This window comes from Artibeus jamaicensis, unplaced genomic scaffold, assembly GCF_021234435.1.
Source record: "Artibeus jamaicensis isolate MK-2021 breed Jamaican fruit bat unplaced genomic scaffold, CSHL_Jam_final contig_384, whole genome shotgun sequence".
NCBI classification, from domain to species: domain Eukaryota; kingdom Metazoa; phylum Chordata; class Mammalia; order Chiroptera; family Phyllostomidae; genus Artibeus; species Artibeus jamaicensis.
This window is the reverse complement of record NW_026521810.1, coordinates 6,537,035-6,552,150: the sequence shown is the minus strand read 5'-3', so window position 1 is coordinate 6,552,150 and position 15,116 is coordinate 6,537,035. Positions and strand designations below refer to the sequence as shown.

The window sequence follows — 15,116 nt, the reverse complement described above, 5'->3', positions numbered from 1 at the left end:
TGAAGCTCTGTTACATAACCAGAAGGTCTGTATTGACACCTTGCTGGCTTTGTTTGCACTTACTGTGTAAGGGAGGCAGGACTTCCCATGGCAGGACTCCTGGCTTGCGGCACATGTGGATTGCCCCATCCCGGAATAAAGGCATGTCAGACATCCCAGTGGCTCTGGGTATATTTTTCTGTCTGCCAGGATCCCATGTGAACCTGCCTGGCCTCGAACGCTTGCAGGACAGTCACTGTCTGTGTTCTCTCTGGGGCCACTTGGCATAAGCTATGAAGTGATCTGCAGGTGGCTGCTCCTTGTACTAGCTTTGGAGGTGCCCACAAGGCCTGGCTGTGAACCCAGACCATCTGCTGCTAGTGCTGGGCCTGGGGCCACAGAGCAAGAGGTAAGGGGGCTAGGGACTCACACAGGCTAGCTGTTGCTTATTTGAGAGAATTTAGGAAGGTCTGAAGCATTATCTAAGACAATCCAGCCACTGTTAACAGCTTGGGTGGGCTTGTAAATTAGGTGGGGCAGAGACTCAGGGAATCACTAGGGTGTGAGCCAGGTTTATGGAGTCTCAGTGTGGCACTTGCCTGCTGGGTCTGTGGCTTTGTGTGGGGAGGGTTCAGAAAAGAAACTGTGGCCTCTTGCCCCAAGTTCTTCCTCCCCAAGTTCTTCCTGGGAGAAAGCTGTCCCCCAGCTCTCACCCTGATGCCAGACACTTCAGGTCCTCCTCATATCTTACTGGTCCCTTTCAGGAGCTGACCCAGTAATGGAGCTCAGAGGGAGTGAGTCTGAGTAAGTCTGTGTGGGCCCTTTTAAGAGGAACTGCTTGGGAATCCAGCAGTTGCTCCATTAACTCAATCCCCATTGGTTTTTACAGCTAGAAGGTATGGGGACTTATCTTCCTGGCATCGAAACCCTGGGCTGGGGTGCCTTACTCTGAGATATCCCTCTGTTTTCTCTCTACCATACATGGGTGTAGGACCAGCCTGTTCTGCACCTCTGCCTCTCTACCTGTCCTCTAGCAGTTTTGATGGGTGTGGCTTCTTTAATGTTGTAGTTATGGACTTCCATTCAACTCAATTTCTGGCAGTTCTGAGTGATGGTTGTTTTATAATTTAGTTGTAATTTTGATGTGGTTGTGCAAGGAGGTGAACCGTGTTTATCTACATTTCCATCTTGACCAGAAGTCACCTTGAGAAACTTTAAAGTGTGGTAATAGAATAGAAAGAATGTTGAATAGAAATTATATAAGTTATGCTTTCAAACCATAGTGGGATAGAAACCAATAGCAAATATCTTTGGACAGGAGGGTTAAGTATAAATGTCTATTTTATTTTTATATGTTTCCAAATTATCTTTAACATGTATGTATTACTTTCATCATTACAAAAGTCTTTTAAACAGAAAAATTCAGATTTTCCAACTATCATTGGAAATCCGAAAAATGTTTGGAGATTAAACAGCATAACACATGGGTCAAAGAAGGTATCTTAAGAGAATTTTTAAATAATTTGAACTAAATGGCCCTGATTGGGGGGGGGGCTCAGTTGGTTGGGCATCATCCTCCAAAGTGAAGTGTTGCTGGTTATATTCCCAGTCAGGACGCATGCCTGGTTTGCAGGTTTGGTCCCTGGTTGGGGCATGTACGAGAGGCAACCGATTTTTCTCAAACTAAATGAGAGATGTAATTGATGCAATTTTGCATTAAATTGATGCAATTTTTCTCTCGCATTGATGTTTCTCTCCCTCTCTTCCCCTTTTCTAAAAGTAAATAAACAAAAACTATTTTGAACCATATATTAAAATCTTAAATAAAGTGTTAAGTATTAAAGATATTAATATTAAAATATTAATATCTTAAATATTTTGAACTAAATGAAAGAATTAGTTTTCTTATTATGTATATGTATTGAGATGGAAGAGAATCTTAATATTTTCTCTCTGTTTAAAAGACTTTTCTAATGGTGAAAGTAATACATACATGTTAAAGATAATTTGAAAATATATAAAAATAAAATAGACATTTATACTTAATCCTCCTACCCAAAAATATTTTATTCATGTTAAAATCCAATCATTTCTCTAAATGTGATTTTCTAAAAATTAGAAGTTTGCTTAATGGGAAATAGATGGCTCAAAATTTTTTAAAGATTAGAAAGATATACTACTGAAAATATTCTTCCTCTTGCCTCTCTCTCCTATCTTTCTAGTTCTCGACTCTCCTCAGGAAACTGCTATTAAAAATTTTTTTGAGAAATAGATAAAAAATGTACTTGAAAAGTAACTAAATAAAATTTAATATTAAAAAAAATAAAAAATAAAAATTTTTTTGTGTGTTTTTATGCAGTTCCTTTATTCTCATTGTAGAGAAGATAGCAGATTCTTTATTACTCTGCATCTTTTTTTGTATCCTGGCTATCTTTCTATGTTATGCATAGGAAGCTACTTCCTTTTTCGGCAGCTGGTTAGTATTCTATTATGTGTCTATATCAGATCTCTTTACAAAGAGACATCCCCCCCACACTATTTTATTAGCATCTTATGTGTATAGTATAGTTTTCCCCATCTTATGCGTATAGTATAGTTTCATTTTTCCTGTGTTGTTGTACATTTAGGTTTTTGCTATATGGGACCATTGTAAACTGAAAGCCACCCAGTGTATACATCTGAGTTACTGTCATTACCTTAGGAAACATGTCCAGGCTCCTGATGCATATAGTCTCACTTCCCTACAGAAGTGTCTCAGTTTGCTTGTCCAGCATCTGCATCTTGAGAGCAGCATTGTTACAGAGGACAGAGAAAGGAAGAAGTGCTGGTTGTGTGGTGGAGAGCTAGCTCTTAGAACTTGCAGTGCCTGTGTAGAAGAGGTCCAGGAAGATGGAGACAGACACGCAGGAGCTGACGACACTTACTGTGTTCCAGCACTGTTCTCACTATGTATGATTACAGATTTAGTCTTTCAACACTCATGTGTAGTAGGACATTATCCTCCTTTTCTAGGTGGGGAAACCGGCTTAGCACTCTGTTACCTACCTCTACCCAGCTGAGGAAGTCCTGTGAAAGGCCAAGAGGCGTGGACACCAAGGGGGAGAATAGGAGAGGTTGGGCCAGTCACACCCAGCCACCCAGAAGTCAGAGAAAGGTGGGATGAAATGGTGTTTGCCAAGCACATTGACTCCATGTTTATGCAGACATTTAAGGCGTGCTGCTCTGTTTAGAATACTGTTAAATTATAGTGTAGGAATTTCTTTCTCACTTTCAGTTTATGTTGCAATGACAAACATGAAATGCAGAGGCTGCAGTTCTCAGAAATCTCTGTTGAACTTGAAGCCCTGGGGAGTTCCTGCAGTGCAGCTCAGGCACCATGGATGCTTTCTGGCCCTGATGTCATCATGGTGAGCCCCTCAGCACTTGGGGGAGATTCAGGGGAGGGGAGGGGAGCTGCTGGCCTGCAGGAAATGTGCCAGCGGTAGTTTTCCATCCCAGGGCTGGGCCAGACCTCTGCACGTGCAGTCTTCCTTTTGCATTGAGTCAGTATTATTTGATGTGAAATTAAGGTGAAATCCCACTCTTACTTGTGCCGAGAGGAATTTGGTCTTTACACTTTGCAAAGGTCTGAATCTTTTAAAACCTTGTTTTCCATAAATACTGGTGTTAGAGGATGTGGGTTAGGCCAGGTGTTGCCAAGTGACATTTTGTAGTTTTTATGTCTAGCCTCTGACTCGGACTATAGAAAAAAGAAATGTGTAGCAAGTGTCTGTCTGATGGGATTTTACCATATTCTAAAATATGTACATTCACAGAATGAACTGGCCCTGTGTTTTATTTTTTCCCAAAACTTCCTTTTCAGGGTAAAGATCCTTAATTTGTACCTTCTCAGTTCAGCAGAGTGTGGCTCTGGTTCAGGGAGAAGGTTTGTGAAGCCTGCACTAAGAACTTTGGTTAAAGAAAAAAAAATCAAAGGCAGATGTAAACATTTAGTGGGTTTTTATATGCATTTTCCCTTTAGTAGAAGATAACTTCTTTATGGACTCTGAACAATAATTTTGAGTTATCTCAAGAGTTCGAGTTTAACAGTTTTTTCCCTCTTGGCATTTATGTATCATTTATGTGGATTCCAGGGACAGTGGAATTCATAATGAAAGGTCTATAGGAGATTCGCTGCTGTCAGGCAGGTTGGGTACTCTGGAGGCATCGAGGGGCCAGGCGCACCTCAGCTCTCCTGCCCGCCCCTCATCCTGCCTCCTCCCAACATGGTATAAGGGTACCATGCCTGCACTGCTGTTGCCAGGAATGCTGCTTTGAACTTAATTTAAGGAAATAGTGGGAAAAAAGAAAACACGTTTGCTTCACTGTTGAATGGTTATTAATTTGAGCTCTTCTAGGCTCATTTCTTAAGGCTCCTATTTTTGTAGCTGTGATTACAGCAGATTACATTTACTTTTGTAAATGTAACAGGGCAGGGGCGAGGGGGTCACTTTGCATTCAGCACCCAGAGGCACAAGTCCAGCAACTGAGTGAGCCCGTCTTTCTTTTTTTTTCTTCCTGTCTCCACCCCCTACTTAGATTTCAAATGCCATCCTCATTTTTGGTATACTTTGAACTAAGCAGTTGACATGTATGAGGGCTTTTTTTCTGGGCAGTGTGGGTTTTTGCTGCTCATTTATTAATATTACTTACTATTTTCGTAGCATCTCTTATTGTGGATTATTTATGCTTGTTCTACAGTTTCTCCCCGGCTTTCTTCTTCATAATTCCTTTCCAGATTAACGAGTCAACAGATTCTGGTATCAGGGCCTGTTTAGGCCAGGAACTAGAGTTAACACCATTAATGTTACGTGCAGAACACATACTCATAGGAAAGAGGGGCTGTTGAAAACACTAATTTTCATAGGGTTTTCAGGTTCCTAAATAGGATGGATGCTCTGGTGTTGCTGTTGCAAACATCACAAAGTAGTTTTATAGGGTATACTTTAGCCTTTTCAGGTTGAGTGAATGGGAGTGGCAGTTGGGTTAAATTGTCCAGTGGTGAAAAAAAAACAACAAATCAGATGCATAGCCTATTGTGTGGGAAAAAAAACCCCAATTTATGGCTCCTCTCTTCACTCAGCTTATTTCACACTGGTCGCAAGCAGGCCAGGGCTAAAGCACCATGTAGCAGCATTTGTTCTCAGTGTCAGATTTCCAGCGTGCCTAGACGTTCTGCCATGTTAGATCTGCCCAGGAATCTGCATTCATATGTGCTTCTGGGTAATGGCAGGGCTGCTCTCCCTGCAGAGAGCAAGCTGGGTGGTGATTATAAGGAAGAAAAGGACTTGCTTCTTCTGCTCCATGGGCTTTTATCATCTAGTGAAAAAGATTTGTACGAAGCACTTGACAAAGCATACTGAAATAATATTAAGTAGCTCACAGGCCGCCAGCAGTGAAGGTGACTTTCTGGGTACCAGGAAGGCCTCCCACACAAAGTGATGTCTGAATTGAGGCAGAAGAGAGCCTGAGATAGGGTACAGGTTAAAAACGTTCAGTCTCTACGTTTGATTCAGGGAATTGGACTCTCCAAGCACCCTTTTTTCTTGTAGTCTTTAATGCAGTTTCTTTCACTGCATATGTTGTCACCTCAAGGGTAAAATTAGTGTGGAATAGTTGGTGCTGTAAGATCACAGCCCATACACTTTGATTTACACTGGCTTTGAAGAGCATTCGGAGGCTCCATCTTCTAGCAGAAATGCCAATGCTTGGTGAATCAGGTGGGAAGCCAGCTCAGGTAGTGACGTGTGCCTGAGTGTGCTGTCTGGTGTTGCTCTCAGCTCTGAAGATCTGTCCAGGTTTCTTCTGTTTGGAATCTGGTACAGTCGTGTAGAGCAGCAGCGGGTGTGGTGAGAGAGGAAATGTGATGGTCGTGTCCTTACACCAGCAGACATTCAGCTTTTAAAAAAGCAGGTGTGTTGCTCTGACCAGTGTGGCTGAATTGGATGGGCACCATCCCGCCAAGAGGAATGTCACTGGTTCAGTTCCCCATCAGGGCACAGGCCTGGGTTGTGGGTTTGGTCCCTGGTTGGGCACGTACAAGCGGCAACTGCTCAATGTTTCTCTCATCGGGTTTCTTTTCCTCTCTTTCTTCCTCCCTTCCCCTCTCTAAAAATAAATCAATAAATTCTTTAAAAAAAAAGCAGGTGTATGAGAATTGATCCTTGTCATTAGGGTCATATTTGTAACCTAGAAAAGATAAAACAACCTAACAATGATGGGGTTTGTGAGAACAGTCTTGTCAGCTTGCCGTTTTCATAATGAAATTTTGTTTGCTTTTGATTTTTAGCTGTTTATCAATTCAGAAAAAGGGTGGTGGTTGGCAGTCACAGGAGTTTCCTCTTACTTAGATCCCTTTCAGTTCATTTGCGTATTGACAGACTACAAATAATTTTAAAAGGTTTTGTGTGTTTTTAGTGTTTTTGAAGAAAAATTATTCTTTCAGTACCAGGAGTTCTAATTTTAAGCTAACGCAATCATTTTCAAACACGGCTTTTAAACATACATGTGTACAGATGCCCAGGGTCTCCACCTGGAGGGTCTCTGTCAGGGTGCCAGGGGCCCAGGTAGTTGAAGGCTTCACCTGGCAACTCATATAGAGCAAGGACTGATGGAGAATCTTGAATGATTTGCAGTGGTTCAGGAGCCTAATTTTGACCCCTTATATTCCCAGGGCTGAGAAAGGGAGGAGAACAAACACGTAAATTAAACTATTCATTTTGACTTCAGCTTCTGTAATAAAGGTTTTACCCATTTCCACTAATACTTATTTTTCATCTGCTTTTGCCACTCTTAAGTTTATCTTTTCTTTTTACTATCCTAACCATTTTTTCTTTTAATTCTCACTCAAGAATATGTTCTTATTAATTTTAGAGAGAGAGAGGAAGGCGGGGGAGAGAGAGACATCGATTGGTTGCCTCCTGTTTGTACCCTGACCAGGGATCGAACTGGCAACCTAGGTATGCGCCCTGACTGGGAATGGAACCCATAACCTTCTGGTCTATGGGATGGCACTCCAGCCAGCTGAGCCACCCAGTCGAGGCGTACCGTTACCATTCTGTTGTTTGACTCTGTGAACTTGTCTGCTTGGCACCTCATCATATAAGTGGATTCCTACAGTATTTGTGTATTTGTGACTGGCTTATTTCACTTGGAGTAATGTGTTCAAAGTTTATTCATGTTGTAGCATGTAATAAGGTTTTCTTTTCTTTTTTTTTTAAGATTTATTTATTAATTTAAGAAAGGGGAAAGGAGGAGAAAGAGAGGGAGATAAACATTAATGTTGCCTCTGGAGCACCCGCACTGGGGACGTGGCCCGCAACCTAGATACGTGCCCTGACTGGGAATTGAACCAGTGACCCTTTGGTTTGCAGGCCAGGCAGTCGAACCACTGAGCCACACCAGCCAGAGCAGGATTTTCTTTTTAATGCTGAATGATATTCCATTCTATGATTATATCATCTTTATTTATCCATTCCTCTGTTGATGGACATGGGTTGCTTCTTGGCTATTTTGAGTAGTACTGCTATGAACATGAGTGTGCAAATGTGTCTTCAAGACTGTGCTTTCAATTTTCTTTGTTTATCCAGAAGTAGACTTTCTGATCATACATTAATTCTATTTTTAATATTTTGAGCAACTAAAACATTTTACATTCTCACTGACAGTGCACAAAGTTTCCAATTTCTCCATATCTTCTCCAACACTTGTTATTTTATGTTACTTTTTAAAGAGTAGCCTAAGGAGTATGAAGTGGTGATACCTCCTTGTGATTTGGATTTGCACTCCTCTGATGATTAGTGACATAGAGCATCTTTTCATAAGCTTTTTGGCCATTTGTATGTCATCTTGGGGGAAATGTTTATTGAGGTGCTTTGCCATTTTTTAACTAGGTTTATTTTGTCCTGTGATAGTGGCATAAAATTTTTAAGTTTGATGTTGTTCCACTTGTCTATGTTTGCTTTCCTTTCCTTTGTTTTTGGTGTCATATCCAAGAAATCTTTGCCAAATCCAGTGTATAGGTCAGCTTTCCTCTGTGTTTTCCTCTAAGAGTTTTATTGTTTTAGATCTTACATTTATGTCTTTAATCTATTTTGAATTAATTTTTGTTTATGGTGTGTAGCAAGATAAGGGTGCAGCTTTATTCTTTGGCTTGTAGGTATCCAGTTTTCCCTGCACCACTTGTTAATCCTCTCTCCTTTCTCCATTGAGTGACTTGGTGCCCTTGTTGAGGATCATTTGACCATATACAAAAAGATTTAATTCTGGGTTCTCTATTTTGTTGGTTTATATGTCTGTCTTTATGCAAGTACCACACCATTTTGATTTCTGCTGCTTTGTAATTTGTTTTGAAATCAGGAAATGCGAGTCCTGCAACTCTGTTCTTTTAAAAATAGGATTGTTTTGATTGTTCAGGTTTCCTTGAGATTTAATATGAATTTTAGGATGAAATTTTTTTCTGTTTTTAAAAAAATGTTGGGATTTGGATAAAGATGGTTGTTATGTAGTATTATTTTTTAAACAGGAAAACCTTTTTAAAAAATCATCTCAGGGGTTTTTTGGAATAGTCTTGGCAAAACAGTGAAGCCTCACCAATATCCAGAATATGGGATCCAGAATCTTTCACATGTTATTCCTTGTCTTCATTGACACACAGTCCTGGTATAGGAAAAAAAACCCCACAACAACACAGTTACTGGGTAATTAAATGAGTATGCGATACCTAGAATTCCTTTCCACAGATACTGTCTCTGTGGAACCATCCAGTGGGGCCTGTCCCCTGGTTTGGTGGCTCATGGGCACGCAGTCTTTCAGACACCCTCAGGCTTGAAAGACTGAGCTCACAGCCTGGAATAAATAGCGCAGTCTGATGCGGAGCCACCACTTCTGCCCCTTTGTCTGAGGATGAGAGATTGTCATCCCATCCCCACTCTGGGACTGGGGAGCATGTCGGGAAACAGCCCTGGGTCCTTGAAAATACACTACAGTGATTCCTATGTTTTCCTGGAGACTACAGGAGATTTTCAGGGGGACAGATGGTGTGTGGGTGTGAGTGGGGAGCTTAGGCATTTTTTGGTGGGGAGGGTTGTTTTCTGAGAAAGTTATATTAGAAAATTCATCATGGGGGCTATTTTTTGAGTTTGCTTGTTTTGCTGTTACCTCAAAGGAGAGCCCTGGTCCCTGGTTGGGAAGTGCATGGGAGGCCAGGAGGAGCCAAGGGGGGCGTGTCATGGAGGAGTCCCCGTAGGTGCCCTTGCGTGGGGGCTGAAGCTGTGTTCAAGGGGAGACTCCCTGTGGCAGTGGTGTTTCAGGACCCCCATTACTTGGCTCTCTTGTGACGGTACTCATGTTTTCTTTGACCTCAGTAGCTAAAGTGGAATGGCGTGGCACAGACTGTCTACCCGGAGGGGTGGCTTTCGTCCTGCGTGCTTGCTCATCACTGCCCCTTCACAGGGAGATGTGGGGCTCAAGGGCCTCTCTGCTGTGTCCCAGGTGTTATCTGACCCTGGAGAGTGAGGGTTGTGGGTGGTGATGTTAAAGTGATGTCTGTGTGCGAGGGAAGGTGTGTGGAATTGTTTTGCCATTCATCTCTTTAAAAGTAACCCTCTATCATTTCGGGGTCTGGTTTTATGGGTACTGGACACATAAAAGCAAACTGAAAGGCTATTTTCTCCCATACTTTTGTGCCTTTGCTTTTATGTCATATTTGTTTATGTAACTGGTAGTAGATTTTTAATTAAAATGATGTGTACTTTAGAGCAGTGATTTTCAACTGGTGTGCCACAAGAATTTTTAAAACACAGAATACTTGACTGTTCAGTCAGGGGCACCAACCTCTTTTCCCTTAGGTTGTCAAATAAAAAAAATGAAAATAACTAACACAACAACAACAACTCTCTGGTATACATAAATCAAAATTATAACTATTTTGTGAGATTGACAAAAAATATAACATAATTTTTTTGGTGTGGCACAGAATTTTAGTAATTAGTTGGTGCCATGAGATGAAAGAAGTTGGCAATTGCTGCTTTAGATGTTCACTCTTGATTCTGTGTCTGAAAAAACAGTTTTCCTTCTGTTTTGACTGCTTTATCTGGGGCTCGGCTTCTCAGAAAACAATCAACTTGATAATCAGGTGGACCCTCATTAGAGGAGGACCGGCCAAATAATAATTGTAACCGGCCAATAATTGGCCCGGTACATATTTTGTTTTAGATAATTAGACTTCCTATTTTTTGTTTAAAGTTCTTCTAATGGCAAATGGAAATTATGTTCTACAAAGAATACTAAAATAACACATTTTGGTGCACGATACACTAACACCTTTAGTACACAGTCTGAACGGAGGCATTCAGAATTATTTTGGTGTTTTTCTTGGAAATAACATACATCCGTTGTGTCTCCTTTAGTTGACCAAATATATCATCTGGCCTCTCCAGCCTCCCCTCCAAATTACATGTACAACCCCATCAAGACACTAAAGACCAATACCATCGGGACACTAAATATGTTGGGTAAGTTGCCCTTTCTTTATTCTATAGCTGTTGTTGGGAATACTGTGGACGACTCCAGGCAGAGGTCCTGGGCTGTGCTGTGGGAGTTTGATCCTGGTTTTTAAACCCCTCCCTCAACCCCACCCAGGCTGTGCCAGTGTGACTTTGTTTGCCATCAAAATTGGTCACGGGGTAGACGGTCGTTGTCATAAGCAGTCTGTGTTGCCCAGTTCATTCCCCTGGGATGACCACCTGTGCTTCCAACGGACAATCCAGCCTCCTTCCACTTGCCCCTCCGACAGGTGGAGCGCATGGCTCCTTGCTGGAAAGGGGCGGCGATGAAGGCTCTGATCTGAGATGGGGAGGAGAGGACCGCACACACACTCACACACCACGACACGTACCACACTCAGACACAGCTGCACATGTACACCACACACAGACACGTACACTACACACACGCTGCACTCAGAGACACAGACGCCACAGACACACACACCACATGTAAAGACACACACCGTGCGCACATACAGGTGGGCATTTCAGGAACGCTCCTGAAAGGACTTGCAGGAAAACTGTCCTGTGGGGTGGTTAAAACCTGTAGTACTTGGCTCCAGACAGAACCGCTGGATTCACCTGAGACATGCAAGATAAGAGTGAGCACCATTAAAGGCGGCCCGTGTGTGTGTTCCCAAATGCAATGCTGTGGACAAGATGCACATACTAATGTTTGGACTTAGAGGCGTGCTCAAGCTTGTCACAGGTTCCAAATACACTAGGGTGTTCGATTAGTTACAAAGTGGGAGAAAGGAACCACTTTTTAAAATGTCAAGTAAAGATGGATTTAATTATAGTAACGCTTAAAACAAGATCTACAAATGGATTTGGGGAAGATAGCACTACATTTTAATTTGACTGAAGCACTAGACAGGGTCTGAAAAGGCACCTGGAGGTTGGTTTTCAAGTCTCTTAAACTCGACATTTCGGGGAATCAAGCTTTGCATGAATGTTTCTGCATGAAACTTTGTCATAGTCTCGAATGGGTGTTTGTCCTTGTCTGTGTTGTGACTCTTACCCTGGTCACCAGACAGAAGAGATTGCTCTCACCCCTGCTTTTGCTTAGACATATGGTGTGTGACAGGCTGCTCCCCGTTCGTGCCACTACGAGTTTCTCCCCCCTTCTTCACACTCTCTGTCCAAACCCCTCCTTCATGCCAGAACTAGATACAGTAGAGGAAGAGCCACTAAGCACATGGTGTTTAAAGAGATACCATTTATTCTGCTGGTTTAGGAGATGCAATTAGTGTGCTCAAGGCACTGTGCGGTCACTGTGGAGGGGGATTCAGGTGAGGACTGCACTCAGGCTCCTCTGCTGGGGAACTGGGTGTTTCTGGGGAGACAGTATGTGGGCACAGGCATCAGTGGAGTGCTGTGGGAGTTCAAGGTACAAGTGGCTCTTGGGCTAGGGTTGAACCCTGAGTGAGGTCGGACCTGGAGGTCTTGAAGAAATGGCAAAGGGTCTTTCAGGAATAACACGGACAGAGGCTGACGAGGTACAATTACTAGGCCGGAAAGAGACCCAAAGGGACTGTTTTCTGTACTCAGAGGAGCTGTCGCTAGTTGTTTTGCACTTGAGAGAAGATGCCCTGAGTGTCACCTGGCTCCTTCCTGGTGGGCACTTCTCTGTCTGTGCTTTTACTGCCTCCGTGTTCCTGAGCTTGGCTTCTTCATGATGCAGCCTCTTTGTCCAGTCTCTGCAGAGACACCTGGGCACTGCCGCAGCACAGGTGTGCTGCCTGGCTTCCACCCTTTGGTGAAGGGAGACGTTCTCTGTCTTCAGTGCATCCGTGTTGGTGTCCTGGTTGGGATCCTGAACTATAGTTTTGCTTGTTTGTTCTATTGGGGGAACTAGATAAAAGGGAACATGGGCTCTCTCTGTGTTCTTTCTACTTTATTTGAATGTACAATTCAAATTAAAATTTTAATTGAAAAGACCTCGGGACCCTTCCCTTGAAGCTGCTACAGTTGTATCTGTGCAGTGATATGGGGCTGGAGTGGAGGAGATAGGCCTGTGGGGTGGGGGGCCTGTGAGTAAGTCCCACATGGTACTACATTCTTTCTGCTGTTTTCTTCCTTGCCCACACGGTGTCATTTCCACAGGTTATCTCCAAATCCTGACCTTTCAGCCACTCTCTCCCTTGTTCTCAGTGTGTGTCTTCCTGGCGCCCCCAGTTGCTCCTACTTACTCATGCCCCTGGCCTCCTCACTCCAGGACCCTTCTGTCTTGTCCGGCCTCCCCAGAAGTGGCTGCAGGTTGTGTGTGCTCAGCTACCTTCTCCCCACTTGTAGCAGTTCACGGGCTGTGTGCAGTGCCGGGTGCTGTGGGGATCAGCCAGGGGGCCTTCGGAGTCTGTGTGTGCACAGGGCTCCGTGGTGGAGTGCATTTGAGAAGTGCTGGCTGAAGTGAGGGGCAGTGGAGTTCTTTTGTACAGGGCTTCTCAGAGCCTTTGATGACTTCCTATACATTGGGACTTGACTTTCCACACTTACGTGGCCACCATAGATAGTGATGTTCTAGTCCATTCTACATGTGAGGGGCGAATGCAGGAAAGTGTTCAGAGCAGGGTGGCAGAATGTGGTGAGTTGCTTTGGAGAAGGTGCTATTTAAGATAAACCTGGGAGAAGGTGGGAGGATGGGGTTGGAGGGGCCCAGGCTTGGAGACTGGCTCTGGCACAGTCAGAAGATGCCAGGAGTGTGTTGAGAAAGTGGCAGGTAGACCATTTTGTGAGGTAGCAGAAGTTGAGGTGTGAAGGGTCTTGCTTTGTGCCAGCCAGGGTGAGGCTTACTTCGTAAAATACTGGGTGATACGTTGGGGCAAAGGAATCTTTGTGAAAGTCCTCAAATCACACCTTATTAAACAGATTCTGCACTTGGGCCTGTTTACAATTTTAAGTATCTAACTACTGTGCTTCTGAGCGTTCATTTGTGTTTTACTGTGTTTTTTGTTTGTTTTTATTTCCAAAACAGATGCAATGAGTGGATACCTGAAAATGTATGGTTGATCAGATACCATTAATCCTAAAAAAATTGCTGAAATTGGCTACAAAAATATGTGTGTGTAGTTTTTCCTCTTTTCCTCCATGTTGACAGCTTCTCATCCATTCCTGCTTTCTGTAGGGCTGGCAAAGCGCGTTGGTGCTCGTCTGCTCCTGGCCTCCACCTCGGAGGTGTATGGAGGTAAGTGGGTGAGGCTCCCCTGCACAGTTTGTATCCTGTCTTAGGTGAGGAAGGAATCAAAACCGAGTCCAAAATTTTATTTCTGAAGGCCCAGCCTGCTTTTTTATCCTGGGGCGCAGCAGCAAAGGGCTGCCCGTCTCACCCTCGTGGTCAGTAGTCTCCCACCTCTCTGCTGAAGCATACCCCGGGAACATACGCCGTTCACGATTCCACAGGTGTGTTTTAGCCGCTCTGCTCAGAAAGTACCCCAGAAATCACATGCATTAGGGATTCTTTGCCAGTTTAGCTGCTGCATGTTATTCTTCAGTGTAAACAGTGCGTGTCCTGAGCTGACCCACCAGGAGCTTGGGGTTGACCTTGAAGCTTCCTTGGTGAGGGGATTTGTGCTGATGACTCACTGTTGTGTAGCCATTTCTGGAAGAATCTGCCTTGTATGGTAGTGCCAGAAAACTCAAGGGCCTGTTCTGCCAACCTGCAGCTCTCCAACACCCTCCACGGTGAGTGGGGTGAGGGCTGCCGTGTTCAGTTCGCGTGGATTTCCATTTGGCCTCAGGCAGATGGGGTGCAGGCTGTTGGAGCACTGCCTAGAGGATGCGGCAGGAGCCAGACTCTGCCATGCTGGAGCTTATTGAACCCACACACTGTAAGGGACAATAGACACGGGGGAGCAGAAGGGCAGCATGGGAAGAGGTGCATTTTTATTAAAGGAAACTGAATGAAAAAAAGTCTAAAAAATGGAACTTCCACTACTTTACAGTTATGTTTTTGTGATTCCTATGTTTAGGTAGAGCACTGTCTACTTCTTTGAAACTCTAGGGCAGTTAAAAGGGTGGAAATGTCCACATTCCTCCTCCTTGTTCACCCTATTGCTTTAGGAACAGGTAGTTGAGTGGACACTGGGATTCTCCACTTCCTGTTCTTTCCACATCAGGACTTTGTGGAGGATCACAGGTTCCCTGCTTGGCATTGGGTTCCTCTTTGCTTCCTCTGTTGGGCTTCATATGTCACAAGAGTAGTGTTGACAAGGTCTGATGGGCTGTACCTTTTAAAATGCTAAGGTACACAGGTGTTCATGTTCTCTGTCCAGTAGAGCACAGCGATCTCTCTTCCACATCCACACTTTCTACCCTGACTCAGTTTATTATCTGCACGTTTGGCAATAGTTTGTGTTCTTTGGGTCTTAAATAATTTCAGGCCTAACTTGGGATTCCCTTGGTGCTCTGTTCTGGCGTTTCATAACCACTGTAAACTGGCGTTTTGTGGAGTGCGTGCTTGGTCTGTCAGCCAAGCAAAATGCTGAACCTGGGAGCGTGACTAGGAAGGAGCTGTGGCTCCAGCCTTTTACTTTTGTAATTTCAAAGTGACTT

At 43.6% G+C, this 15,116-nt stretch overlaps 1 protein-coding gene across 4 annotated transcripts in view; it reads left to right on the top strand.

Moving 5' to 3' along the window:
- The window catches only part of UXS1 (UDP-glucuronate decarboxylase 1), a 126,509-nt gene that overhangs the window by 85,103 nt on the left and 26,290 nt on the right, over positions 1-15,116 (top strand). For 3 of the 4 annotated variants that reach the window (XM_053664570.1, XM_037166290.2, XM_037166289.2), the window contains 2 exons: positions 10,428-10,532; positions 13,690-13,749. In XM_053664570.1, coding sequence (XP_053520545.1) covers positions 10,428-10,532; positions 13,690-13,749 — 165 coding nt within the window. Of the gene's footprint in view, positions 1-224; positions 389-10,427; positions 10,533-13,689; positions 13,750-15,116 lie in introns of those variants that run through there. The other variant, XM_037166291.2, reaches the window with a different exon arrangement.